The 26,473-nt window shown below is 39.5% G+C and overlaps 1 protein-coding gene across 1 annotated transcript; it reads right to left on the bottom strand.

The window, feature by feature from the left end:
• Window positions 1-1,335: 1,335 nt before the first annotated feature.
• On the bottom strand, window positions 1,336-24,195 carry CA12 (carbonic anhydrase 12). Its single transcript, XM_041489740.1, has 10 exons — window positions 23,976-24,195; window positions 20,265-20,285; window positions 14,111-14,290; window positions 11,642-11,784; window positions 9,996-10,091; window positions 8,261-8,324; window positions 7,655-7,812; window positions 6,451-6,577; window positions 2,088-2,172; window positions 1,336-1,420 (listed from the first exon to the last, which is right to left on the bottom strand). Exons 1-10 carry the CDS (start codon window positions 24,064-24,066, stop codon window positions 1,336-1,338), a joined length of 1,050 nt encoding a protein of 349 aa, XP_041345674.1. The 5' UTR covers window positions 24,067-24,195.
• Window positions 24,196-26,473: the final 2,278 nt, after the last annotated feature.

Below are 26,473 nucleotides of genomic sequence, written 5' to 3'. Positions count from 1 at the left end.
AAGAGGAAGAATCTAAAACACTCTATGCTGAAACAGTCTGAATCTGCCATCTTGAAAGGAGAAAACATGTATGATAAGAGTTTATTTTTTTAAAGTCACAGACGTGGTGGTGCTGCAATGGAATACAAAAGGTATCTAAGTATGAAGTTCAGATTGAAATTTACCTGGTAGTGTTTAGCAGCATTCAGACCTAAAGTTATTTTAGGTATAATCCTGTGTCTGTTACTTCCTGAGTGCATACTGAAGTACAGGCATTTCAGGTCTGCACTGTAGATGCCAGATTGAAGAGTAATTCTGTATGCATCAGGGTAGGCTGGATACCCCCTATTCTTCCTGAAGTCAATGACTTTCCACATTGTCTGCAGTGGAATAAGGTTTATGTTTCTAACTTCCAAAAATGCATAATCAAAATCTGAGTATCTAGCTTATGAGGTTTGAAAAAATAATTTAGATTTCTTTCTAAGAATTAGATTACTAAGAGAACTAAATTGGAAAAAAAGTATACTGTGTAATTGCAGCTGTAATATATACTGTAATCTATCAGGATTTTGTGGTTAAATGAAAAGTCTGCTTAAAAGCAGCAACAACTACATTATCTTCACATCATTCATACACTATAAATAAGAGCAGAATAATTAGACAATCTTCTTCTCTAATTCCTGTGACAGTGAGGGGCTGACTGCCTTAACAGATTTGTGGGGCTGTGTAAAAGCTAGAAAGTGAGCTGTCCCCCTAGCAGTGTTTTCTCAGCACTGAGGTCCTGGGCTTGAACCCCATTAATAATCCATGTGGTTTTCATTGTTTTTACACTTGTCTTTTCCTCTAATATTACAATTCCATTGGTAAATACAGTGGCATCATATCCTGTACTTTTCCAAACTGTATTTGCTGAACAACCCTGTTCAAATACTGGTGTCAAATACAGTTTGCCCTTTATCTTGTTTATATTCATGCTGCTAAAATCAATGCCCTGTTTTAGCAGGGAAGAGATCTTGTAGTTTGATGAGTGTCTTCAGATTTGAATACCTATGAGAGAACCTGTGCTAAACAAACCATAAAACTGGAGTTTAGGATTAACTGTACAATCGAATAAAACACCCAGACTCAGTAAGCAGCAGACATGAAAAGAATGTGGTGAGGAATTCAGCTCAGGGGAATTCACTGATCATATCTCTCTGGAAAAGAAGAGAACAAGGGCTACAGAAAACTTGGCTGGTGTGTGTTTTTAGAACTCTCTTGAGGGTTATCATTAGCCAAGAACAAGTGATGTGTTTCATTAATTCAAAATAAATCAGTGCTGTGAATGAAAAGGGGCTTTTGTGACAGAGCAGGGCATCAAATTTTGGAGATGTCTTCTTTCTCCTTGCATATGCCTGGTTCGTAGATGACTCCTTTGTTGTCTCCACCTCCCTTTTTGCAGCTAAAATAAAACAAATTTATTAAATAACTGTAATGCCAATGAAGGAAAAGTACAATTAGTTACTAAAAGTTGTCCATTATGCATGTATGGGATTATTTTTCTCTGTACTAGTGCAAATGTCACGTAGCTTATTGTTTCAAATATTTCAGGAGACCACATTTTGTATGCAAGGTCAATGCTGAATGCAAAGAGAATCAGGCTGTAGGAAAATTTGTAATCTTAGATTTTTTTCCCAGATTTGGCTTTGTCAGCAAACAGTGGCTTAATGATCTTTTGGCAGAACAAATTTCTTCATCTAAAATGTTGTGACCTTTGGGAGAGGTTTTCCTAAAATCCCATTCTCCTTGTTTCACATACTGATCCAGGGAAGGATCCAAGAAGCAATTAGGAGCAGCAGTGGTAGCAAAAAGAACAAGAGAACAAATGGCATTTGAGAAATAGAAAAACTGGGTAAGTCTTTTATTGACCCAGCCTCATATCACACAAGGAAATAATTTCTACAGTAATAAAAACAAATCATAGTTTGTAGGAAGAGATCATGTCTTCTAAATGATCAAACTTTATCACTATAAAAAAGGCGCAAAATTTTGGACACGCAAGCACTTCTATGTGTCAGAGGAAAAATATGCTTTGAATTTTTTTCTGATATGATAGCCAGACATCTTACCTTTTCTTCTTCAGTAGCCAGAATGCTACTGCAAGAATGATGAGAACTCCCAGAATGCAGGCTATCACAACAGATACCACAAAACCTAAGAAATAGAGGGCAAACATGCACAAGTGTTAACACCATTGCCTTGAGTGGAGAAGGTGAGTGGTCTGTCACAATGTTTGCATTCTGCATCTGCAGCCTTTCTACAGCCTTGTCACACCACTTTGTGACTATGAATGGGCAACTTTGCACCGATGTCCTCTGGAATGTCTCAATCCCACAGCTGGCTCCACAGTTCACAGTGCCGTGACATGAGACACATGTTGAAGTCACAATGCCAATGTGGAGGACCTGGTACAGCAGGTCATAGCAGGAGTATGAATTTTATGCTATAATAAATTAGAGCTCATAAACAAACCCAAAGAATTAAACCCAGGCAATCAAGGACATTAAACTCAATGCCTTTTGTTCTCTCACGGAGAACACTACTGACTGTGGACAGCTGAAGAATTATATTCTTTGCTGTTGAGAACATTGCTTAAAGGCATCAAAGAAGGTAAAAACAGGATATTGGTATGAAAAACTGAGTGATCTCTTGTTTGCATAAAGATTTAAGGATTATCATAATGCTATATTTCTTAGTTAGCTTCATGTACACTTTTGGCAACTAAGGTATTTTTTATTTATTTTGGCTTCCACAAAGATCCTGGAGGTGAGCTTCCTTTTCTTAACTGCATTTTCTTAATTTATTTACACATTTTTTAAAATATTTTTTCAAATTATTAGTTCTCACACTAAGAAACATCAGAGCACTTTCAGAGTCAAACTGACAGGTTTCATGCACTCCGTCTAAATATTTTCTCCTATTAAATCAGCTGTTGATGAAACACAAATGTAAAATGTGGAGTTCAATTGCATTTGACCCATTAATTTGAAGTCCAGCTGAATGGAAGAAGCTTGCAATCCATGGAATTGAAGAGGAGCTGTTTAACAAAAGGTGAGTTTTATCATAGTAAGGGTGTCAAATGGACAAAAAAATATAACACCAAAGAGATAACTGTAGAAAAAGAGCTTGTAGTTTGAAGGGAAAGGGTAGGGAGCATTTCTGTGTGATGAGAGGATCTTCTTATATAATTTAGTTAGATAGTATTTCAGCCTGGTACCCTAATCAAAACTAGACACGAGTTCCTGTTTAGCTTGGGTGGTTTAAACATCGTAATTTCCAGCTGCATTTCTATGAAGGGGATTTTATTGGAATAAATTGCTGATAGACAAAATAGATTACAAACACACATGAGTTTTGCTGTGTAATCCTTAAAGATTAGAGGCTTTTTGAAATGTGGTTCTTATAAATAGTTAGCATGAATTTAGATGCTCATTACTGGCATCAAAAATGTGGATGACTGAACACCTCAGTCATTTTCAATTTTGCTACAAAACACAGGCCAGTGGCCCCATCTTGTATCTGTGCTCAGGGGAAGGTGGCAGTTCAGGCTTGTCAGTGATAAGGCAGAAAAGCTGCTCTGAAAACCTGCTTGGCAGGGGCTTAGGTGTGCACAACAGGATTTCTTATACAAATTACAGTGGTTGCCTGGCTCAGTCCTTGACTCTCTGCATAGCCTCTCCTTCCCTTTTTAACAGGTGTGCTCTGTTCCTATTTGAGATGCAGCTGACTGCATCAGGCTGGGCACTTGCAGCAGCCAGGTGTACTTCACTGAGCTTTGACAGCAGCCGTTTTTCCTTATTTTGCGCTTTTTTTTTCCTGTCTTTCCTTGTTTTGCCCTTTAGGTGAGGGGCTGCACCTGTGAGGGAGCTTTTGTGGCTGCAGTAAGTGGAATGTGAGATTACAGGGGCAATGAATACTCTTTTTGAAATGGGTTGAACATTTTTTCTATGGTTCACTGATAGAGTCAATGAGCTTCTGTAACTTAATGTACTTAGACTGAATGGGGTTTCTATTAAAGTAGCACTGAGCAATGTCTTTCATAGCCACAGAGACCAATTCTGGGGCATGAATAGCCGGATGGGCAATAACCCCTACAGTTTAACTCTGCTAAGTCATGCCAGCTTTAAAGATACATTGAAAATGCTTTTATGTCTGGTGTTATCTCTGCATGGGAACCGATATTGTGGCTTAGCAGAGGGAGAACCAAATGTTATTATTTGGTTTGGCTCTGGTTCACAGCAACAATTTTGAGAGTCACGTCTAGGTCAGATTTTCCCCCATAAATGGAAATAATAATGCTTACACTATTTCTGTGAAATGTTTGGAGATTCCTAGATGAAAAGCATAGTGTCAGGTAACTCTCTACCGTCTACTATTAAGTACTGAATATGATTTATAGAGGGAATATAGTCAGATGCTGAGAGGTCAGTTTAAAAAGCAGATGGAAAACTGCATTTCTCATTTCTCACTGACCATTCAGACTCAGCAGATCAATGGCTTATAGGTGTTGTTAGGAATTGACAACATACCCTTGCCAAGCCCACTAGGTAGTGAATTGTGATAAATAGATGATGAGGGTAGAAAATGTAAAAGTTGGATTGCTGAGGATTCTGTGGTGAACCTCTTGTAATCACAAGGGTGGTGCTCACCCTGGAACTTCTGGTACTTCAGGAAGCATTTCTGCAGTGGCATTGCTATTGCAGATCGTTTGTGCAGGAATTTAAGACCTGCAGAGGAAGCCTTACTCTCAGAAATATGGAGGCTGCATTGCAAATTCTGCTGGTCGAAATCATTGCACATAATCTGGCTTAAGCAGTGATTTGAAGAAGGTGATTAAAATAACCATTCTGAACCCAAGAAGCTCTCTAGTCAGCAGCCAGTGTTTGAGACTGGAGGTTGGAGAAGAAAGCTTTAACCTCTTTGCGGTCATTTAAGAATGCCATGCAGGGCGTTTTTCTGGTTGGCCAATCCATAAAAGCAGAATAAAGGCTGACGTAATCTCTCCTTCACTATTCAGTCATCTTTTCATTTACTCAAAATATTGTTTGTGCAACTAGTATCACTTTGTATATTAATCACAGAGATGTTAGGAACTGTTGATAATTTGGTAAACTTGTAATCTTCTTAGGTATTATGTTTAGAATGCAGCAACAAGAGAACTTCTAGTGTAATTCTCATTTTAAGAGATCAGACAACTTTTGGTGACAAATCCAAATCATCTCTGATTTCAGAGAAATGTTTTGCCCAGGATTTGTTTTGGCTGATGTCTAATTTTCACTCTTCTTCTTTATAGCTTTCTATTAGAAGAGATACTTTATGAAAGGGTCTGTCTGCAGAGGGGAATGGCAAGAACAGCTACTGCAGTGTGCATGCAGGGAGCTGTTTCTTTTGTGTCCAAAACAGACAACTCGTGTTTTCTGTTTTTTCATCTAAACAGTGAAGAAAATGGGAGGCAAAGTTGAAATTATGTGCTAACACATTTTATTAATTTGAAAGTTTACTTCTTGGCTAATCTTTTTTGTGAAGTCTGCTTTTTCTTTTATAAATCTTTTAATTTCAAATAGTGCAGTGGCTTGCCTAAAATCATCTGCCTTGAGTGTACATGCCAGCTTCACAGATCCTTAAGAGTATATGTTTGCAGGACAACAAAGAAGTTGGAACAATACATTTTGCACAATATACTGAAAGGCCTTTCTGTGGGGTACAGCTTAGCTTCTCATCACAGATGCAGACTTTTGTGCAAAGCCCCCCACCAAACTTACGTGTTGTCATTGTGTAACACTGCAGAGTTAAGTTTTTGAATAAGTTCTTCCCCATAAAATGGTGTTTTGTTTGTTTTTTTTTTTTTAATTTGTAATACTGAATCATACAATCCAGTGTTATGAATTATATTTATTTGCCAAGTTTTAATTCCTCAAGGACCTCTTCTGATTCTGTGTAATTTCCCCAAAACAGTGTCCCTGAAGTTGGGACTCCCAACTTCAAATGTGTGGTCTGCATAAGATCAAGCCTGATCTTGCTGAGAACCAGCAAATGTCACTGGTGAGATAAGGCCATCTTAAGCACTTCCACTGGCTGAAACAGCTCAGCTGTGGACCTGTTTAGTATTTAGAGTGACAGCAAATACTTCTGCAAAGCATGGCAAGGCCAATCATGTCTTCCTTTTTTTATCTCCTTGCCTTTGATCAGAAGGGTTGCAGGGCTTCCCTGATACCCACTGTGGAAAAAAATTCTTGCCTACCCTGGGAATACCTCATTCTTGTACAGTTGCCCATGCACCAATGCAATATGAGAAGAAAAGGCAACAAAGTGAACTGCAGGGAGATAGCTGTGTTTTGTGGTACAGTCGAACAGGACTGCCATTCCAGTACTTCACATTTACACAGATCACTGTGCACCGTTTCTTTGCACAGAAGCATTCATACAACTCACCTTCATGGAAGGAGATAAAAACCAGTCTTTCATGGAAGTCCTGAACATTTCTGAAGTTATCAACCATTTCCAGGGGTTCTGGGTCATCACTCTCTGTGCAGTACATGGCTGTTTCCAGTGCCAGTAACTACAAAGGGAAGCACCTGTTCAGCTCACGGAATACAGAGAAAGCAGTGCCAGCATGTGATCACTGCCGAGTGTTCGGAAAAAAGAAAAAGGTGTAGTCAAAGGGAAGGGGATACATTAATACATTAAGTTTCATGGGGCCTGTGAACCCAAATACAGAATAATGTTTAAACAGTGTGACATCTCCAAGTCTATACCTGTATTTTGTTTGCATCCTAACAAAACTACTGCTTACTATCAGATTGTCTGCCAGGAAAACTCGATGGGAGGAAACATGGTAGACTTTTCCAGCATGCTCCCTCCCCCTGGCACAGTCTAACTCCTAAGTAGTATTAAAGGCTACTTTTTGAAAAAAGCTCTTTATTTTGGTAGAGACATGGTCTGACAGAAGCTGAGAATGTATTGTCAAAACAAGGAGCTCGCAGTAATTTGATCTGAGATTTTGTTAATAATATTTTCCCCTGTCTCTATGATTAGGTGAATCAGAAGATAGTGATTGTGAGTTTATAGTCTAGGTAAGTGGCCACCTAAGAGCAAAAGAAATTAATTATAAGCAATATATAAATTATTAAAGATAAGCACAAAAAAAATATAAGCTGGGAGAAAAGTTAGGGTAGTCAAGATGGATAAATAACACAACACAAGCTTTTTAGAAACTTTCCAACCCACCCAAGTCCATCAGGATCAAAGTAGCACGAAAATACTTGGTGAATAATGTTCAGACATGGAGCCCAAACAATAATCTGCAGGTAACTCATGGAAAGACTTAGAGCAGGGACTAAGTACATAATGAAAATCAAAATTCATCTCACTTGACTGGGATTTTTTCAAGCTGATACTGTACCAATTGCTGTGCAGCTGTCTGTCCTTTGTTCTGGCCAACTGAGAATGTGCTAACAACAAACAGAATGGGATATTGATTTATGTCAGTTCTATACTGTTCTTCCCACTTAAAGGATTTTAGCAAAGGTCACTGTACAGTTTTACAGGAACATAAGAGAAATCCAGGAAATGAGAATATGTATTTACTGTTGTTCAGCAGACACTAGTCAGGGAAATGTGCTCTGTTGGAACTTGCCTGCTCTTGAGAAATTTTAACAGGGTGTCGGAAAACTGTCCAGAGAACGCTTGGGTAGCAGGGAGGAGTTGTCAGGGATCCTTTGTAGCGATAATACTCATCCAGTCTGTCAGGAAGCAGTTCTTGAATATTGAAACCAGGGACCAGGACCTTCTGATCTAAAAAAGGGGGTTTGTGTTAAATATTGCATCATGACCACACAGGTGAAGTGAATTTGTTTTTCAGTAAAGTAGGATATTTTCAATGTCATATCACTCGGAAAAGAAAAATACCTTTTAGCAGAGGCTAAATCCCAGTTTAATAAGGACTACAGCTTTTTAAGTTTCCTATCTACAAATCTTGTCTGAGACACCAAATCAGAGTCCTCTAAGATAAACTGTGGCAATATTAATTAAAAAACACCATATGGACCAAATAAGGCCCAGTCAGAATCACAGGGGGCATGCTACCCATACACTCTTCCCAGGGATGCACTGCATTTGGAAGCCTTTCACAGTCTGTGACAGATTTGCATGGGATCTCTGGACTGTTTCTTCAGCCAGTTCAATCCCTCTCAGGGTGACACCTGATACTCTCAGCCATTCTCAATCTGACTTAGCCACTCACCCTTGTATTTCACATTCCGGAAGTGCCTGAAGATCTTTTCATAGGATGGGCTGAAGGATCCAATCTGCAATGATCATATTATCAACAGCTGCAAATCACTAGTCTGAATATGAGTCTGTGTTTCTGGCCTGTCCTAAGGCAAGGGCTTCCACTGTCCAGATATTAATGTCCTAGAATGGCATAAGTATTTTATAACTCAAAACATTCCCTCTGTCCTCAAGCCATGATAATATTCCTGCTCCAGGGCTATAATAGCTTCTGTGTTGTATTGCTGCCTTTACAACTGCAGTGCAGACCTTTTGTGTGCACTGACCCTTTAGCCCTTGCCTGCTCAGTGCTGTGCAAATGATGAGAAGCCCTTTCCTCTGAGAGCGTTGCAGGCAGAAGTTCTCAGATGCTGAGAAGCTCAGGCTTCTCAGATCATCTCCTGGTTTCCAATCAAAGCCACATTTTTCCACCCACAAACATTTTTATTCTGCTGTTTCTCACAGTCCAGGGAGGTAAAGAAAGAGACTCTTGGGTACCACAGGGCCACAGGCCTACAACTCTACTGACAAGACTCATCTATCACACAAGACTGTTTTTCAGCTGCTACCAGTAGCTTTTCAGTCTAATAATCAATGCCTTTTTTGTTAATTCTTCAGAGCTGGTGCTGAGCAACTCCTCTGACAACCGGACATAGTAAACTGGTGTCCTTACATTAACTGTAATACCCACCAGCTGTCTGAAAGGATTTCCAAGACCTAATCTATGTTGTTCAACAAATTGATTTTCAAATACCATTGCTTAGAAATAACCAGAATCCTAGTGTAACAATACTCTGACACTTTTCACAACTACAACTTCCAAATGAACTAAAAGTTAACACAATTACTGTCAGAATCTTAGAAGTGCTAGGAAGTAAGCTTGGGTAATATCAATGCAAGCCTTTTTTGCTAACTGGAACATTTTACTTTTTGATGGAAATGTGGAAGCTTGTGGGTTTGCTTTGTTATACTGCAGAAAATCCACACATTTAAAAATTATCTTTGCAGTTATCTTACTGAGAATTATATACGTACAAGCTATTGATTTTTTTTCTTTTTGTTTAAGACCATTATTATCTTCATATGTGGGACTTAAGAGAGAAAAATTGGAAAGTTGTCCTGACATCTTAAAATGTCACTGAACGTACTCATTTTCTGTAATCTTCTCAAAGAATCTGGGAAGTTAGCAGGGAGAAGACTGTGGTTAAATCCTAATTACATACAGTGGTCAAAGGCAGGGTTGTGCCTGCCTGTGCCTCTCTGCTGTGTTCAAACTGCTTCATGCTGCAGTAGGCAGCTTTGAGTGAATGAGCTTGAAATTCACTGTTGCCTCGTGTCTGATAAACACTAGCAGTCATTAGTTTGTAAATGAATACAAAAATGGATTTAACATAGCTGAAGTTAATTTACTAAAAAACATGAGGAAATACTCAGAATTCCTCATTTTGTGGCATTTGCTCCTGGTTTGGTATGTGCTGCCAGAATCTGACTCTTTTTATTTTTTTGTGAAAGAGGAAAGAAAAATCCTTTATTCAGCCACTGCATATAACAATAATAATAATAATAATAATAATAATAATAATAATAATAATAATAATAATAACAACAACAATAGTAATGTAGGTAGTTTGGTACATTAAAGGTCTCTCATAACTGAATGATTGAAAGCATATTCTAAACAAACAGAAAATAAAGATCCTGCATCCTACCTCAAGGAGAACAGCCAAAACAGCCAGTCCATCTGCTTTGTCCATTGCTGCTGTTATATCTGGGTATTTCTGAGAGTTGTAATGCACAATATGCAGCTACAAAGGAGGAGATACTTTGTTACAATAGCAGCTGGGTCACACTCACATTTATGTTTCACAGTTAGAAAGGACCATGCAGCCACCTCAAGATAGGACAATGCAGGAGGGTTCTTCAGTGACTTCTGGATGCAGTGGTAAGATCTTTTTAGAGAAAGGCAGAAGGTCCTGGGACTCGCAGCCCTGCTGTAGCTGAGTTACACACAGCCCACACCCCCCACCATGATAAGGGGAGAAAGAGGATTCATGACTTCAGCTTCGAGGCATCTTGACTGGAGTGCTAGTAAATTTTTCTGAAAAAATAATACCTTAGCATTCCAATATTTGGAATGCAAACCCCAGTGTTAAACATAACGAGAGAAGAAGTGGATGCCTAAAGTGCTGTTATGCAAGCAAATGATTCTGGCTAATTTCTTTTTCTTAATAATTTTGAGGTAAATATTTGATTGGTGCTGTTTATCAAAATCTATTCCCAAACCCAAATAATTTACAAATTAGAAAAGATAAACAGTTTGTCACTTGTAAGTGCGGGCTGCAGCCACAGGGAGTATGTTCTTCGGCCAGCTCACTGCCTGAGACCAATGGGCAGTCACAGGAGAGGCTGCCCCTGGATCTCTGCGGAGACCTTCCTGGGTGGTGCTGCATACAGGGGCTCACAGCTCCCTGCAGCACATGGCTGTGGCGTGGGTGACACAGCAGCAATCCAATACGAGGGGCCGAGGCTAAGGAACCGAGAGGAATCACTTAAGAGTTCCAAGAAAGGTTCATTTCCCCAGAGGAGTCAGTGACAAGTGACAATAACTGAGGGCAAAAAACTGCTTTTAGGGAGGGGAGGGAATAAGGGGAGGAGACAATTTTTACCAATAGGAAGGCATTAGGGAGGAGTGCATGGTGAGGGCTGTCCAATAGAGGCCAACAAGGGGAAGGAGCAAACCTTGCAATCCAATCTTGCTTCAGGGAACAGATGAAGGACAGGGAACATTCCAGAACAAAAAGGGTGTGCTATCTTTGATAGGTGGTGGATTGACATACACTTGGGAAAATCTTGGGGTGGACAACCCACGACTGAACCATCAGGGACGCCAAATAGGGTACATGGAATGAACCATTAACTTATAACAAGGAATATTTAAAACCTACTACAGAAAAACAACCTGTGAAATAACAGACTACCACAGTCACTGTACAGAAGAAGGTGAGAAAAGATAAACAGAGCAGCACTGTGGTACAGCTAAAAGTTACCTCAGGTGACCTGGTGCCAGTTCTGAGTTTAGAATCTAAACTCCAGCTCCCTGACTTAGTACATCCGAATCCTTTTGTTGTTGTTGTTGTTGTTGTTGTGCACAACCCTTTTTTTTTTTTTTTTTTTTTTTTTTTTTTTCCCCCCCCCTTTTTTTTTTTTTTTTTTTGTATATCCCCAGATCATAAATACTTGGCTTAGAACCTCACAGCCTTTTACCGTCATTTACCCAAGACAGAGATTCCACTTTGAAACAATAGAACCTACCCAATCTTCTTTGCTTCCCCCGATCTGGGCTGGCCTGCATTACCTCTGCTGCAAAATGCTTCCCACTGATGGTGTGCTCGGAGCCTTCGGACTTGTTTCGGTTTCCCCAGTGCAGGTGAAGCTGAGATGCAGTGTATTCAAATGGGAGGTTTCTGAGGGACATAGCAGGTGACAGATACATTTTCACTGTAAGCAGATCAAAACCAGATAGGAACAAATGATACCACAGCTCTCAGGAACAGGACAAATAGAAATACCAAGTCTAAGTATATTATATATGGAGCATGAAAAAAGCAGATTCTTGACTCAAATCCATCTCAGTCCATGGTAGGAAATGAACACTTCTGTTCTCTTTAAGTCTTTCTTGGTAGATCAGGATTTAGAACATTTAGAACATACCCATTTCTATTTTCCTAAATACATGAATTTAATGTGACAGTTGTTGCTAGTGGAAATCTTTGAAGAATGTGAATTTGTCTCAGACATTGAAGAGACAATTATTGATATGTCAAAGCAAAATTTAGTCTCATGTATCTTCTTTCAATCCCCTTACAATGGTTGAAAATGGCTTAATAAATTACTATTTCTCATGGTAATCTATATCTCCTGTTATATTGAACTCTGCTGCCTCTTAATCTTCTTTTAGGGACACAGGATAAAACCAAATAAATTCCTCCCTTTCCTTGCTGCTCCCAAAATCCAGAACATTGATGTTGAGCAGCAAGATAACCCTAGGCCTTAAGATCAAGTGTCTCCTCTCTTGACCTGCTGGAAGGAGACTTTTGTAGGCATGACCCTCCCTTCTCCTCACTAAGGTTCTTGGGTGGGGAAGGCAGGCTGCCTTGTTGGGGAGTTTTTTGTGTAGAAATTATAGCAGTAATTCTCAACCCCTCAGAAACTTCTCAGTTGTTCACTTGCAGCATTTGGTACTTCCTAAAGCAATGGCCTATGTCAAGAACATAAGCCATTGCTTTAGGAAGCTATGGAAGATCGATTAGGAAGATTGATTGTTTTGCAATTTATCTGTATTATTTTCCAGAGTGAATACAGTTTGGTTTTGGACTGACCTGGACATGTTTTTCAGGGGAAACAAGGCTCAAAACTGTAGCGAAGTAACAGCTGTGACCCTCTGTATTTTTAGCCTCCTGCTGAAAAGGGGTTTTTTTTTTTGAACTCTACTATATTCCCATTTTCCTGAAGGGGTTATACTTTTGTCTCGACTTTCTTTAGGAAATAATCAAACTTCATATTTTAGAGGTGAGATCTGACAGTGGTAGTGACTTAGGTTCTCCAAAGAATTTGTTTTTACCTGTGTGACTGTTTTGGGAGGGACAGGCTCTCAGTGCTGTTCTTTTGGCTCCTTCTGCACTCTGGCACCCTTCAAGTACACAATGACAATATTTCCTTCTCTGCCTATCACATCAGCCTGGTGCATTCAACTGTGACAGTCCAGTCTTTCACTCAGGACTGAGAAGGACTTTTAGGAAATGAATGCTCACAAGGAAAGGATGTTCCAGCCATTCCTAGACTGAAGCAACCTGTTTTAAAGGAGAAATTGATCAAGAGGAAAACCAGGAGTCTGTCCCAAGAGGCTGGCCCTTACTGAAGAATGGGCTTATGATGTTCAATTAAGCAGGTCAACTTCACTGAAAAAAATGATAAAAAAAGCGATTTTTGCATGTTGGTCAATTCATAACCAAGCAGGTGAGGCCATTTTATAATGCAGGTTATTTTGATACTTCTGCAATAAAGGAGGATACAAAGAAGGAGGGCTTTATAACTATTCTTATTTCTAGTCTTCAAGTGTTTCAGGAAGGAATGAAAAATGGTGGGGCTGACTCACTGGTATTGTATATTATGTTATTATAGGAGACCTTTATGAGACAGCATCATCTCTGCCTTTACCTCCTGTACTGACACTGATTTGGTGCTGCTGTGGGGAGGACCTGTTTGTACACCTGTTTGTAATTATTTTTCTGTCTTCTTACCTATCACTATGTATCACTGTCTATCTTACCTTATGCTAAAGACGTTTCTATCTCAGGTTTCTTTCTCTAGTCAAAAGAACAGAATGGTGCTCCTACATTTTTTTCCCTCTTCCCCATACCTTCACGTCATTCAGTTGAGCTGCTTTGATGAACTGAAGACACCCATTGCTCATATGTTATCAGTTATCCCTTTTTCGCAGAATCACAAAGTCTGTTTCTGTTTCAGCACACCTCAACCAAAGTAATAAGAAAACCTTGGGCATTAATTCTGACATGCCTAGAGTTTATTTTAAATTTCTTAAATTAAAATTTTACTTACTGGGAATCCATTTGTACTTAGTACTTTCCCAGATTTCTCTAGCCTGTTCTTTAGATGTATGTATGCTGATGTGAAGGCTTTCTCATCTGATTAGCAGCTTAATTTAATCTAATAATCAAAGGAGTCCACCCATGAAGTAAAAAAAAAGAGTGAGTTCCTGCAGCTCTTTCTTTTACCATTCCTTGCTGTCTGTGAGCTCCCTTACCTGAATGTCCATTATTGATCAATGTAAACTGGTCAGTGGAGGGCACATTGTAGCCTATGAATTCTAAAGGCAAGAGATTAGAATCATACTGGAGAATAGCTTTGTGGAAATCAATTGGTGATTGGAATACTCCTCCACAAAATGGGTATTTCTTTGGCCAGGCCTTCTCTCCATCAGGACCTGTGTGAATTAACAGAGACACATTTGTCAAACCTTCACTATGTAGTTAACACAGAAATTCTCCTGTGTCAGCCTTCACAAAAAATTTGGAAAAGAAGCCTTTTTAAAAAAGGACCTCATTAAAATGGAGGTAATGAAGGATGTGATCTTTTTTTCTGAGGGTGTTGTGACCTAGAGACAGGTCTGATGATATCAGACCCTCAGACTTTTCCTTACTACACAAACTGTATGGCACTATCTAACGGGATTTCATAACCTACTGTGAAAAGCTGACTTGCAAAAATCGAAGGTGTTATGGTAATTTGACCTGCAATAACTTGCTCAAACTCTGGTGAAACTTTTCTTCATCACAGCCTTTTGCCCAAGGTAAGATCTACAAAGAATAGATAATATCAAGAGAATTTTAATGGTGCCTTTGCTTTAATTGCGTGTTAACAGCTAGCAGCTGTTTACACACAGTAAGATTAGATGATTTGGATTTAAATACCAGAAGAGGTACTTGCAACTTTTGTTTTTCCTTGTCTCTGAACATTCATGATTCTTTCCAAAGCAGGAAGGTCCTTGGGGATCACCTATCACCCAGTCTGATCTGTGTAACACAGGACACTGGGTCTCCCTGGATAAATTTCTACTTCAGTGAGGTCTTTTTTTCAGAAGGGAATAAACATCTACTCTTCCTTTAAGCATTGCAGATAAAAGATACTTCATTAGTGCCCAATGGATAATTACTCTCTTTGTCAGCTTGCTTTTCACTGTGAGCCTGCTGTTCCCATACTTTTTTTCCTCATTGAAGTACTTATAATATAGAGGATATAATTTCTCACTTCTCTTAAACTATTGAGTCCCTTGAGTCTTTGATTAGAAGGCTTCTTTTCCAAAACTATAATATTCCCAGTGGCTTCTTTGAGGATCAGGTCATCAGTGGCAAAGCCAGTTAGGTATTTTCTGAAGGAAATTAACAGGCAGGAGGATACTATTAGCAGTTCACCTTATTTACATGAAAGACAATTGCCAAGTAAATGGATAGTGACGGTGAATCTTTCTTAAACATAGTACATATGACAGAATCAACAAGATCAGTCCTGGTGCTTAAAGACAGACTTACTGTCTTGGTAAAGCTGTTTAAGAGTATTCAAGACATAGGGTTAGCAGGTTTGGATACTCAGACTCAATCAGTGCTTTTCAGTATAAATAGGTTTTGCTGTTGCTGTAACTTAAATTTTTCACTCCAGTTCACTGACAATCACATCAATTTCTTTCTTCTTACATCCTTGTGATACTATCTTAAAATTGCTGAAATGATTTTAAAAAGCTAATAAGTGTTATGCTGACATTATAGAAGCCTCTCCTCCTATTTTTTGCAAATAACAAATACATCCAGAAGAGCATAAATTCCATACTGTGGAATACATACTGAAGAATATTTCCCAGGAAAATACTCATTAGGATATATCAAGAAATGACAGTTTCTTAGGTTCAAGCTTACTGTGCAAAACAATGAGACTGAAATTTAACACTTTTCAAGGAACTAAGATTACAGCAATGTCAGAAAATTGGTGAGAAGCCTTTGTTGTAAAAAGACTTCAATAATTTTAAAAGGTTTGATAAGGTAATGAGTTTGCAAGAAGATTTTAATATGTTACATATCACAGCTTTGGAGACTTGATAATTAAGTAGGTGATTGATGTATAAAATAGAAGTCTAGTCCCAGCCAGGGAGTCATGAAGTACCAATCATTTTTCAGTACTGTTTGGGTGACTTAAATGTCTAGGAGAGCTGGCAAGAGAATATGGGAACTTAACACCTATGTTGCCAGTTCAGAAGGAAAGCTTTTGTCTTTTCTTTAAAATGATGCAGCTATCGCAGTCTTTATGTACCTTGACCCTTTTCTTGACATAAATCTGCAACTCCACTCACAGGCCTTTAAGCTATGGAAAATTTTGCTTGATTCTCATTCCTGCTCAATTAAAAAAAAAAAAAAAAAAAAAAAAAAAAAAAAACAAAACATCAAAGACCTCTTTTTTGGTACAAACCCAGTTTTTATAGAAGTTCTGTCTTTTGTCACATGGTCTTTCTAATTTCAGTGCCTCAAAACTCCTGTCTCAAAGAGCTGAGCTCACTGCAGCTTAGTTTTGCATATGTAAAATTGAGATTTTACAAGGTAGATAAACCACACAGCTGGAAGGCATTTCTCAGTTAGGTCTGCTGAAAATGTATGATTGATTGTGAACCAGATTTTCCTTTTTCTGTGCCAGTACACTCAGAAAATTCAGTGGAAATCACATTGTGTTTATAAAGGCTTTGTCTGATCACTACTGAATAAAGAACAGCTTGTGCATGTAAGATTGGCCTGTGCTACAAGTCCCAAAAGATATTAACAGAAGAAGTATTGCAAAATTATCTTCAAAGTTAATTTCCTTTTTGTGTGACACATTTGTGACCCGGGCATTTCAGAAGTGATTGCTGCTATGAGGATCCCACCAGGACTGTGTCAGCAGAGCACTAACAGTGCCATGGGCCTGTTCTACCCCCTCAATACTCTAATTCAGCTGTTGGAGTGAGCATATTAAGGTAAGGAGCTGCTGGTGCCAGTGGAAGTCAGATCCTTCCTGCTACCCCTGCTCCCAGTGCTGCCAAGAGCACTCCCTGCCCTAGGGGGTGCAAACTCAGGCTGCTCAAATCCAGCTTGTGGATTGCTTTGGAGCCTGACTGTGCCCTCACAGCTATTTAATAAAAGATGTCTGTAAATAGAGCAGGAATAATTTTCTGCATTGTCTGGCTGCCCACTACCCAGTGAGCTGAGCAAAACACCCTCAGCACCAAGACTGCATGTGTCCATCGTAACATTTCCTTTGACAGTTTTGTGCTTTCCAGCCAGCCCCAACAACACTGGTGCTGCTGGGCAATGCAGGACAGATGTTCCTTCATGAACAGTGGTGTCTCCTCCCAGGATATATACATTGGCCCATTTAAGATAAGGAGAAAACAGCTCTATGAGGCACCAGTGGTACCAATAGACTGTTGCTCTGATGACCAATTAATATTCATGTTGCTCCAGCTTCTCACAGTCTATGCAAGTTCTCTTGATCTGAAGTCATGTAGTAAAATACATTGCATCAGTAACATGGCAGGGAATGCCTGTGGTATTTTTGTAGCCAAGCAGAGCACTTTTCCCTGTTTTCTGCCAGCTGGAAGCTGTAAAGCTACTGTTTGCCCAGGGCTGAGGTGGTGGTGAAGGCTGAGCCCAGGCTCCCTGCCATGGTGACACAACCATGTGGTTTCCATTTTGCTCAATGCTCAGTAAATACCATTCTGTGCACACAGAGCCAATATGTGCGTATCTTCCACACGTGTGTCCAGAGGGAAGCTTGTGAGACAGAGGAATTGCCAAGGGCTGTAGCTGTCACTGTTACTGCATTGAGAAATCTGGGGCATGTTCTAGCGTGTTCACTAAAGCTGGCATTTCTGAAGGGGAAGTGGAAGGGTCTTAGCACAGGTTCTCAGCACCCCACTGAATTGGAGTATTTGGCAGCAGCAGAATAAAAGTGTTTTCAAGTACAATTAGCCTGATGTCTATCACCAATAGTTCTTGTGCCTGCATTACGGCATGAAGTTGTCTCTTCACGTGCTAAAGTACATTAATAATTCTGTTGGCACTATTACTGCTAAAGTGTGTTAATAATTCTGTTGGCACTATTACCTTAAATTTGTCTGCAAAGCTAGTTTTCTCCATTGTAGCTGCTTGTCCACTCTGAAAGGATGATTCTGGTTCTCTTGAATTCATTCCAGTCCACTTACAGTACAGAAAAAGAGCCAGAATCCAAAGAATTGAAGCCTAACATCCACTTCTACTGGCTTTTTTCTGGGGTAGAAGACTTCAGCCTGCACTTCACAGCCAAACAGCAGGATTGCCAAAATCTGCGTGCATATGCTGTCCTGAGCTGTGGGGCGTTGGAACCACTCTTTCAGCTCTTTAACTGAAAATGCTTTCCTTACGATACACTTGATCTACTTTGTCCATCTTACAGAAGGTGGAGCTACATTTCAGAGGGCACAAAGCAAGCCTGTCACCAGGGGTGGAGAACTCAGGCCTCACTGCTCTGTGGTGTTTCCTCCAGGCACTTTTTCTTGGTCTACATACAAGGGTAGTGAAAACAGGAAGAAATAGCATTGCTGTAGTTTGGCTAAGGAAGAAGAAAACAGGAGAGGTTTAGCCTTTATATTTGATGTATCTAATGCAGTAGTTTCCGTTATAGACAAGGTGAACTCTCATGTCTTTGGAAAGCCTGTGCTGAATAGATAAGGCCTGATCACATGCGGTGTCATCTTGCTTTGTCACTATGGCCTGAGATAATAACACTGCGTCAACGTTCAGTTTTACATATTGTAAAATATGTAAAATACTCAACAAATAGAAATCTCTGACAATGAGCACTCAGATTTCTTCTCCACCCTTCATCTTGTACCTTGACCCTCATCTTGACATCAGTCTGCACTGTGGTTATAATGGCTTGATTTCCTTTCCATTCCTATTGACTGAATTTCAGTGAGAGGCACTGCAGAGTGTTTCAGGAGCAAAGGTAAACAAACAGTGGAAGATTTAGAATGCATAAGGATCAGTAGAAGAGTATGGAGGGACTCTTTCCTGGCTTAGCACAGTGTCTCTAATAGCTGTTTTTCTCTGTAGGGATCAGTGCTCTACCTCTGCTTTTCTGTATATTCTGTACAAATTCAGTTGCTACATCAGTTTTTTGAAGTTACTTTTATATATTTGCTTTTATATGTTTTTCTAGATATGTTTCAAAATCTATAGCTGAAAGAAAAAGATAATGTTTTGTGAACCTTCTCTTTATCCTCCTTACATTTAGAATGTCAAAATCAGACTGCAGTGTGGAAGAGCTTAACAGGAATTGACGAAGTTGAACACTGAGAATAACATACTTTGAAATCAACACTGGTACCCAAATTCCTAGGAAGGGAGAAGTAACTAATTTAAACAAGAAAGGAGGGCAAAACTTCTGCTTTCGTAGTAGTAAAAAAAGTCTTGTTTTCTTTACTACCCAGCAGGGTTAGATTTATCTGATGGCTGCTGTCAAAGTGGTAAACCCAGGCTTTTGTTAAAGCCGTGTCAAGCTTTTTCACTACTGGGAATGTGAGGTCTGTGTGTGGACACTGGCAGATAGACATGCAGCCGGCAGTTCTCCTGCTTACATGGAGCCAGTCAGGTAAAATGGAGCACAGCCAAAAGGAGGAGTTCCTAGCAGCAAGTTCAGTCTCAGAGGTTCTTTGTGTTGACTTGGAGCAGAACCAAAAGCTTAAGAACAAGCATTTTTTTCTGAGATTCTCCATGCTGCCTACTTCTGTGTGGGTATTTGGCATGTAAAATGTTACTCTGAATGAGGAAATACCTGGCTAGAGGATTTGATCTATTAAAAGAAAAACACTAGATAATTCTTTACTGAGCAGCCACCAGGTCCTTCTCAGTTAGTAGATGACTAAAAGGATTAGTTACAAATTAACACTGCTTTCCTAAAGGTGATTTATTCTGCTTTGTCATTGCTGGGATCTTTGGGGACCTGAGCCTCCAGTAACAGAATACAGGTGACTTACTGAACTCTGATTCTACTTGAAAAAGAAGACTCGTTTGGGTAGGGAGAGATTTCTCTTTGCAGTATAGGCTGGAATGTGACAGCTGAGGAAACAGAGGGCTTCGGGGACCATCTGCAGTTGTAGGGCCAGCTTTAGTCTGCTGAAATTCTTGTCATTCCACAAGGAAATTTAGAATTCAGTAACTGATTCTCAGTCACCTAGATATGAAACCTGGTGGAAGAATAACAGATTTCAAGAAAATTGACCAGATTCAAACCTGGGTAAAGATTGTGACCCCAGTAAGTACTCACTAGAATACATTTGGCCAGTTGTCTTTAAAGCACGGAAGAAAGCCATAACTTTGTATGTTTGAATTAGTACTTACCAATATAAGACCATTTTGACGCTGTTTAAAGAAAAAGGAAATATTACTGTGAGTATTTGAAATTGATCTTATTCTGTAAAGAAACAAATTGCTACTTAAACCCATGCATTGAATGTTGCAATACTTTTGTCTATCATTCTAGTCGCAGCTGTTGAGCAAAACATAGAAAAGCAGAGATACTTTCAAACTTTCTGATATTTTATGAACCTTTCTCACTCAAATTGTAACTATAATTATCCATGTGATCCTGCCCATAGGGGTGAATTTCTTGTGGTCAATTAAGTCTTGGGGCAAGACTGCTCTCAGTACTTTTTTATAAAATTGGAATAGCCACAGACTGTAGGTACACCCCTAGGATTTTTCTCTAGTTAGAAAGCTAAGGAATATAAGTGAAGTGTAACTACAATGAGTCCCCCTATGCCTTGTTGAAGAGTTTGAAAAACATCAGTGCTACACTGAGAAGTGATGGACAGAAATGAATAGATGGACTTTGTAAAAAGGGAGTATGACACATGAACCCATATAACTCAGAGAATCCCAAAGAGGGTGAGTGAGTGTTAAAATGAACAATACTCATCCACTGCTTAAGGAACTGAACTTGAGATGGTATCTCTTCATGTTTTTGGAAATGTCTTGACTTAACGAAATACTCTTTTTAATTTTTTTTTCCTGGTCCTGAAACCTACTTAAAATCACTCAGCTTGCTGCCTAGTTAGATGTACTCATCTTGACAGACCTGAACAGTTTGGGTTATCAGGCTAATGCTGATATTTACTCTCTGAAAATTTAATTTTATTCCTGCTTAGAAAACAGTCCTGAAATACAAATCTTGCAAATATTCAGTGTGCCTGTGAGTGTGTCTGTATGCATGCAGGCAAATATTTATCATTACATGCATTTGTCTGCTCAATACACGGTTCTTGGCAGCATTTCTTTTGCTCTCAAGTGTGATCACAGATGCAGCTCTTCCCTAAGAATGTTGTGTGAAATGTTTGGGATTAATTTGATGGGTTGTGCAAACCAACTGCATGTAGCTATTTGTATTGGTATGTGGTGGGAACATGAAACTCTCTGCTTTCACTTTGTTAGGGCCAGTGTGCCTTGTTCTTTTACATTGGAATTTTCAAAACAAGGTCTGTGTAATCATCCTGACTCAAGTCCTCAGGTTCCTCTCATAGAAGAATTCATGTTTAAGATTTCAGGATGAGAAACCTCATTCTCTTCTTGCCTTTCTTGCCTTCTCTCTGCAGGGGATTATCTTCTCTCTTACTGGGGTTTTTGGGGGTTGCTTGTATCCTTTGGTCATTCTGTAGACAAAACTTACATAAAGATAGAAACGACTGGCAGTAGGTTTTAGAAATGTCCTTATTTGATCAGGATTTGAAGAAATACTAGAGAAATACAATATCTACTGTATTCCTGCTCTTATTGACCATTAAAATGTGTATGAGATGTCAAAGTGATGATTTTTATAATCTACGGCATCCTTAAAACAATCACTTTTAAGCATTTACAATATTTTGGTCAGTTATGCCACTTGACACAAAAGTAAGTGAAAGCTTCAAGTCTTTTGCCAAGTGAAGTATTCCTAAACCTGTGAGCATTTTGATGATCTGCAGTTTGCTACCCTTATGACTTTATGGTGAGCATAGCCATAGAGCTGCTGTAGGTAGGGCTGAGGCACATTTATAGTAATTTCATCTTGGATCAGGAGATGAATCAATGACCAGATGGCAGAAACTTCTTGATTTTGTCTGAATGAACACAGAGAGCTGCCAACCTCAGACCCTGAGCAAGGTTTTTATTGCCAGCCAGGGGTCTATGTACGACCCATGAAAGGGACGGGACTGCTGGGGAAGGAGTCTCAAGCTGTTTATTTTCCAGCATCAGTCTCATTACATGGTTATGACAATGGGAAGATGCCAGCAGCTCACATCCCCAGCAGCAGACAAAGAACTTAATGTTACAACTTACTTTAATATTTTTTAACCAATCACTCAAAGCAAAAGCATATTGACAGTAGTTCTAACCAATCACTGTAAGCACACATGCCTTCGGTTAAAACAATGCTTGCTTATTTCGATGCTTATTTACAATACCTGCTTGTAAGCCTTAAGGTACAATGCACAGAGCTCCATTATTAAGCTTAGAACTTCCTAATATCTCACTAGATATATTTTTCTGTAGCTTAGGGAGTTATTCTATCCAAGTGTTAATACACAAACCATTGTTCTATTTGTCCTTACTTTCTACTTCTTATATAACTTTTCTGCTGACAAATCTTATTTGCTCTAATCGCAGTTCTGCTGTCTCTGAGGCCTGTCTTTTGCAGCTTTCCCAAAACCCTCTGATTTTAAGGATTCCCACAGTTGCTTTTTTTCTGCCTGGTAATGAAATGAGAGTCAGGCAGACTGTCACATGGTGTCAAATTGGAGGATTCACATCTAGATGTGCATATTCAATGGCTTTATGTCTGTGAACACTCTCCTGGCTCTTTGATCATGTTGGGATGAGTATTGATTAGTTACACACTTACGTGCCCATGCATGGCAGAGGAGGTTCCTAGAGCCAGTGTACCTGCATTTGACTGATCAACAGCCAGGGAAAAAATACATTTCCAGTGTCACTTGACAGCTAGGAAAGTGTGAATGGTTGTAGGTATGATAATCTACTTGGAAAGGTGTCTGAGATAGGCAGATACTGTAGCTCTTGCCATTTCTTGGGACCAGGTTCCAGTTAAGTCTGAGACAGGCACTCTCCAGAATTCCCTTCAGGATGTATCATAAAACGTGTCTTTTCAACAAATCCTTTCAATTCCAAACTTTCTGTATGGTCACAGAAACCACATGTAAAGCATCAAGCTTTATTTATTCTGTTGTTCTGTTGTTCTGTGGTTTCTAGGAACCTCTCTCCTTCAGGTGGGAGATTCTGCTATAGACGATAGGTATTTTTTCGGAGGACATATGCACAAAATAAGAAGATGACCTTAAAAGTTTGAATTCCATACCTTTTGCTGCTTATGCAAAAAACCTGGTAAAATGTTTGTCCTGACAGAGCTCTCCATGAACCAACAGCTCTGGATTATATTTGAACCTCCTGGATTTTTATCCCTTTAATATATGTGCTGAATAACACAAAACTTCAGAACAATTCCCCTCATATCCTATAATAACACCAGGTAGATTATAATTAGTTTGAAAAAATGAAAATTTATTATAATCAGCTTGAATAGATTAACACTCACTCCTAAAAAGGGAGAGAGGAGTGCCAACCTCCTGAAACTAGTCTTGTTTCCAATATATGAGAATGACCTCTGGTGTCATGTGTAGGGTGCTTTACAGAGATTGATTTTTTTCTCTCTGGTTTAAAAATAAACAGGCAGAGGGAAAGGTGTGATGCTTACACTAGCTCTGAAAGGGCCAGTCTCCGTTTCATTTTATGAGAAATAAAAATCACAAATCAAAGCATACTGAGCATGCAAGAAGTCTGCAATGCCACTAAATCAGAGGACAAATTTCTCTTCCCTGTATAAGTCAGAATAGCTATTCTGAGAAATTGAAATAAGGATACTAACTGCAAACAATGGCAGACTGCGACAATATACAGCTTTGAGCATGATGGAATAGTAATAATGAAAGGATGCCATTTTTCTACATAAATGGCTGCCTTAAGGTACAAGAGACAATAAAATAGAAAGCTGAAAGACTTTACCATTCAACGCCGCTTGCATTGAGGTCTGTATCTTTAGGAAGAAAATAAGCACAGTAGCCACTGTGACTATACTGAAGCTCTTGGCTGACATCTCAAGGAAAGACTTATAATATTCCAGCAGGTCACGGCTTTCTTTGCACTCTGAAGAAATTCCCTTGTAGTCATGTGGCAAATAGCAGAATGCACATATACAGAGCTTCTGCTAATGAGTTATTGCCCTCCTCTCCCCTTTTCTCTCTCCTTGCCTTTAGGACTGCTTTTTATAAAGCTCCTGAGACTCAACCCAAAACAAATGATGTAATCAGACCTGCCTGTATGTCAGAACACCCTCAGAAGACTGATCATATCCTTCATTACCTCAGTTTTAGTGAAGTCCTCACAGGGAAGATTCCAGCACTTAGGGAATTTAAACATGGAACTTGAGAAGTTATTTGGCAGAGACAAAAATGCTTTAATAATCTGTGCTCCTATAGGCTGTACCACAGTAGAGTTTCTAGCCTGTTTCAGAGTCTCCCTCAGCTCCCATTTTTGGATCAGTCTGATCTAGCATAATGGCCCACTGTGAGGACTGGAGGGAAGGGAGGAGAAGTGAGGCTCTGTGTGGAACTGGTAATAACTCAAAGGGACCACGGACACTTCCCACAAAAACCGTCCAGCTTGTCAGGAACAGATTTTTTTTTTTTTTTTAGCTGAATGCTCTTGGAACCAGGAGGACACATGAAGTAGGGAGGACTGAAAATTCATGAAGCAATAGTCCCAGAACCTGGTATTATTCAGGACATGTATGGAGAGGGATAAAGAGGAGCACAGGGTATAAGTTATAGTCCTTTTCTGTCAGTGATTGAGGAATAAGCTCTTAAAGTGAGGACAGTGGAGAAGCACAAGGTGGGATTGAAGAGACCATTAGTTTTATTTGAGTACATTATTTATAATTGTTATTAACTGCTCTATATCAGTAACAGCTTTATCATGTATTAGTACTGATTGGTCAAACTTTATTTTCAACATCTTTATTTATCAGCTACTGTGTAATTGCTCAATGTTATTAGATGTGCTTATTTTTCCCTGCCATTTATGAAGTTGACAAGGGAAAGTTAACTGCAGCATGGCTCACTTCTGCCTAGGTCCCAGGCAGGGCCCTGCTGTAAAGCATGGTTCTGGTCTATTGCTGCTCTTCATCCACAGCCCAGTCCTCCCAGTCTAGGTAGAGGGAGTCTGCAAGGAGGAGCACCAACTAATTAATGTCCTGTAGCCTTTTAGAAAGCAGTTGTGGTTGAGAACACTTCCTCTTATACTTCTTGTTAGCATTTTGTAAACCTAGATTGTAATTCTGCTTGTTTTGGTTCAGACAGATGTAATCAAGAGTTAGAGAGTGTAAGCTATAGTGAAAATGTTTTTAACATGACTTCACTAGTGCCATGGCCCAAAGCAGAGGGACACTGTCTACCAAATGGGTACAAAAAGCATAATGAGTGTGTTCAGCATGAGGGCTGTCAGCACAAAGCTGTTGCTGCATGCAGGACCTTCCTAACCTGGTGGAAATTTGGAAACACCATTTTGTAGGTTTCTGTAGAATAAGTGGTTTTGTCATCAGCCTTCACATAGCTGGCAGCCTGTCTGACAAGCTGCTAAGGTTGGTATCAAGAGCTGAAAATTACCTGCTCTACAAAAAGACCATGTTGTGTAGGAGTGTATGGACTGAGCTGTCTGCCAAACTCTGTTTTCTTATCTCCTTCCTTCATCTTTTCCACCAGTGTTCTTGAAACATTCACCATGGTGAAGTATGCTCTGATTCTTAGAATCCCCCTCAGACCATTTTTGCATATTCATAATCTGTACCTCTCCTCCCCTAGCTCCTGCTATAGCAGAAGGCATTTTGGCTTCACACTTATGGGAGGAATTCCAGGCAGGGCTTGTGCTTTCAAGGCTGGCTGGAGCAAAAGCTCTTTGCTTGCAAAATATAAGCCATGGAAAAAGAGAAAAAAAGTTCCCTGACAGAGAGGAAAAAAACTACATAGGGATTGCATTTTATTCTGGCTTTAAGAAATTTTAGGTTGCTAGCAGTCGGTTTTCATTTCCACACCAGGCAAGGCAAAGACAGAGCAGCATTTTCATGGATGACGTTGGCTCTTGAGAAGTAGTAGATTTGCACCATGAGTGTCAAAGGTCAGGCTGAAATTCTGCAGTGTGGGTTTGTCAGTCTTTAACTTGCACTGTTCTGTAACCTTGGTGGTGTTTTGCCAAGGCAGAAGTAACGCAAAGACTGATGTGATAATGGAAAGCATACAGGACAAGTTCAAGGCAAATGGGTGAGACAAGGCATTCTCATTAGAGAGTACATTTGGAGTTTTCACTTGCAAATTCTGTGAGCATTTGACTGACCACAATCACTCCCTCTTCCTGATGTGTTTAACCTCAGAAATGAAGCTGTAATAAAACAGAAAGCAAGGTCCTCTCACCAGCCATTCAGGTGCTGGGTGGAGCTTCTTGCAGCCCTT

The sequence above is a fragment of the Pyrgilauda ruficollis genome, unplaced genomic scaffold, assembly GCF_017590135.1.
Source record: "Pyrgilauda ruficollis isolate IOZ18807 unplaced genomic scaffold, ASM1759013v1 scaffold96, whole genome shotgun sequence".
Lineage (NCBI taxonomy): Eukaryota > Metazoa > Chordata > Aves > Passeriformes > Passeridae > Pyrgilauda > Pyrgilauda ruficollis.
This window is presented reverse-complemented; position numbering and strand designations above follow the sequence as displayed.

Excerpts from the sequence above, each read along its gene's own strand:
- CA12 (XM_041489740.1), bottom strand. The coding sequence starts at position 24,066 with ATGTCAGCCAAGAGCTTCAGTATAGTCACAGTGGCTACTGTGCTTATT. Across the intron at positions 11,785-14,110 it reads GATCAATAATGGACATTCAG|TGAAAATGTATCTGTCACCT; the intron begins GTAAGGGAGCTC and ends ATCTGCTTACAG. Across the intron at positions 2,173-6,450 it reads TTTTATCTCCTTCCATGAAG|GTTTTGTGGTATCTGTTGTG; the intron begins GTGAGTTGTATG and ends TCTATTTCTTAG.